Here is a 2,762-nt window from a genome sequence, read left to right on the forward strand (position 1 = left end):
TAATCATGTTTATGCTTTATTATTTTGAAAACTTTACCAATTTCCTTTATTGTATTAAGTAGTTATATACTCTAATTGTATGTATTCTATTATACTCTATTGTATTTCTTAGGCTATGAAAAATTTTAGAAACATTGATGCCATTTGTGACAAGTGCGTTTTTTCTTACCTTCAGCGGATAGACCTTGAACATTTACTCCTCTGGCTGCTAGAAAACTAAGGCAGACGTCAACATTTTCGATCTGCAACACAAAAACCAGTGAAAAAGAGACTTAGAGGATTGTTTTTATATAGATACATGAGCTAGAATGAAACCAGAAAGAAAGATAAAGAATGAATACTTTACATTCATTTCATACTAGAAGTTTTTACCAGAGTTTAACGAGAATTATTTTGGCTAATTGCAGGATGAATATAAAGCTTTCATTGTCCAGTTTGGTACTTACAAACAATTCATAAAGGCCTGATCAAGAATGGCATTCTTGTAGATTAGCAACCCACCTACTTAACATAAAACTGGATTTTTTGCTTTACAAATAAATCTCAATGAAAGCCTCCATACAGGATGAGATTGTTGCATGCATGAATCTTAGAATGCTAGGATGTGGATAAAGGACATTCAACGAGTAATATTTGTTAAGTATACCAAAAGATAGATAAGACGGAGAAAGAGTTGACACAACACGAAAGAAATGAAGTATATTTTCAAATAAACCATAGCAAATCTTTACTTTAAAAATTATATTTGTATTTCTAGATTTAAGTAATCCTCCGATTAAATATAGGCATTGCCTTTGCTATTTTCAAAGGATGATGCTTATGCATTTCAAACAGTTGGTTTCACTATGATTATCAGCTTGCAAACATTTAGAGTGAGAAGCAAAAAACCAAATGACTAATTTATGTTAATTAAGAGGTTGATCTCAACATTGGTCATGGCATTTCATGACAGTTATACAGCTAAGACTTTGGTAAGATTACAGAAAGCTAGAAAGTTCCAATTCTTTTTGAGTCATGTCCCTGGGTATTAGGGTATTCTATAAATCTTTAAATTCTAATTAAATGAAAGATTTAAAGTTAATAATTTAGCAAGGTATTATTTTCTGTCTTATTAAATTCTCATCAAAAGTTATTCCTAAGGACACACAAAGCTCAAATGTCCTCTCTTGCTTACCTTTACAGTAAGGTCAAAATGTCTCTTAAAGAAAATAAAAATAAAAAATAGATTCAAGACTCTGACTTTATAAAATACACAAACTATTCATATTCCTTTTTAAATGTAATTTTGTACAACAATTACATTTAAATAATAATATCCAATGAGATGTTCTTTGCTTAAAAATGACTACAGCCAAAGTTTACACATTTGCTTTGAGGAAAATGATTTTTATATTGATTCACTTCAAAGTAAGTTTTATTGAAATTATGGAACTGAAAACAACAAAAAAAGGATAGAGCTGAACATGCTGAATACAACATGACCTACTGAGTCTTGTGGCTCTGTCCATCAGCATCTGAATATCCAGTGAGGTTATTGTGCTAAAATACACCTCAAATTCTGTTCTTTCTACAGACTTAATTTTGCTACTAGGAAATAAGATTATATAAGAAAGAAAAGGAAGAAGGAAAACAAGAAATGAGTCAAATTGGATGTTCTGCTGTATCCATCTAAAGCATTGTTTTAAGTTTATTTCTTTCGGATTCATTAAAAATGAATAAAAGAAACACTCCAAATAATTATTATGGCCTAAAATTGAAAAAGGGAATAGGATGGAATATCATTAAATGTTTGCACTAACAGTACCAATGTTATTAATTTCATAGCAATTACATGCATTTTACAGAAAGGAAGAAGATTTCTGCCTCAAACATGTAATTGTTGTAAAATGTTAACAGGATATTATTGCCTAAAGTTTAATTACTTTCATTACTCAAGAATAGTTTAGTTTACTAAAAAATCCAGAAAAGATGAATAAATGGAGTCTGTAACAGTTTGTTAAATAGTTTTTAGACTACCATTTAACCAGAATATAAAATAAACTGATGCCCAGATTGGGTGTTAGAGACATAAAACTCTCTCTCAACATGGGAAATCAGAAAGGAAAAATAAAAAGGTTCTAATAAAAGAAAGAAAAAAATGTTGAAAACATACTCTTTATTCTTTTCAATTCTACTTCTCAGGAACATTCAACCTTTTGTAGTATTCCCTTACAATCATTCATCATGAGCACCAACAATTTATGATAATTAATTCAGTTCCCCATTATTACTACAGTGGCTAAGTAATAGCAACAGAATCAATACTTGAATACATAGTTTTCAATATTACTATTAAAGGATAGTTTATTAGAGCATACTTCTTAACAATATTTATTTGTCGACAAAAATTAATTTTCCAACAGGGTAGTAACATAGTAAGCATAAGAAAATACTATCTTTTCCTTACTCAATTCCAGTCTTATAAATTCATTCACACTTACTAATACATACTATGCTATGCTTTTTATACAGCAAAAAAACTCATAGTAAAAATAAATAGTTATGAGAGATCTCATTAAATACCAAAGTTTGCTCACCAGAGGCATACTTTAAAATAATTTGAGTGGTCTTTTTACTATAAAATAATATACTTTGTAAGTGATAATTTTTTATTTCAATAAATTCTAGACATTATTTGTCACAATAATCTTTTTTTTCATAAATTGCTCTTAAACATTTCCTGGTCAAATAGACCTACTATAAACAAGGTTTTCATTACCTAT

General features: G+C 28.9%; 1 protein-coding gene across 1 annotated transcript in view; it reads right to left on the minus strand.

Annotated features, from left to right (window-relative positions):
• The window catches only part of NAV3 (neuron navigator 3), a 401,664-nt gene that overhangs the window by 247,628 nt on the left and 151,274 nt on the right, over positions 1-2,762 (minus strand). The window contains exon 4 of the mRNA XM_012648357.1: positions 170-242. Within this exon, the coding sequence (XP_012503811.1) occupies positions 170-242 (73 nt within the window). The remainder of the gene's footprint in view (positions 1-169; positions 243-2,762) is intronic.

This window comes from Propithecus coquereli, unplaced genomic scaffold (genome assembly GCF_000956105.1).
Source record: "Propithecus coquereli isolate 6110/MARCELLA unplaced genomic scaffold, Pcoq_1.0 Scaffold282, whole genome shotgun sequence".
Classification (NCBI taxonomy): domain Eukaryota; kingdom Metazoa; phylum Chordata; class Mammalia; order Primates; family Indriidae; genus Propithecus; species Propithecus coquereli.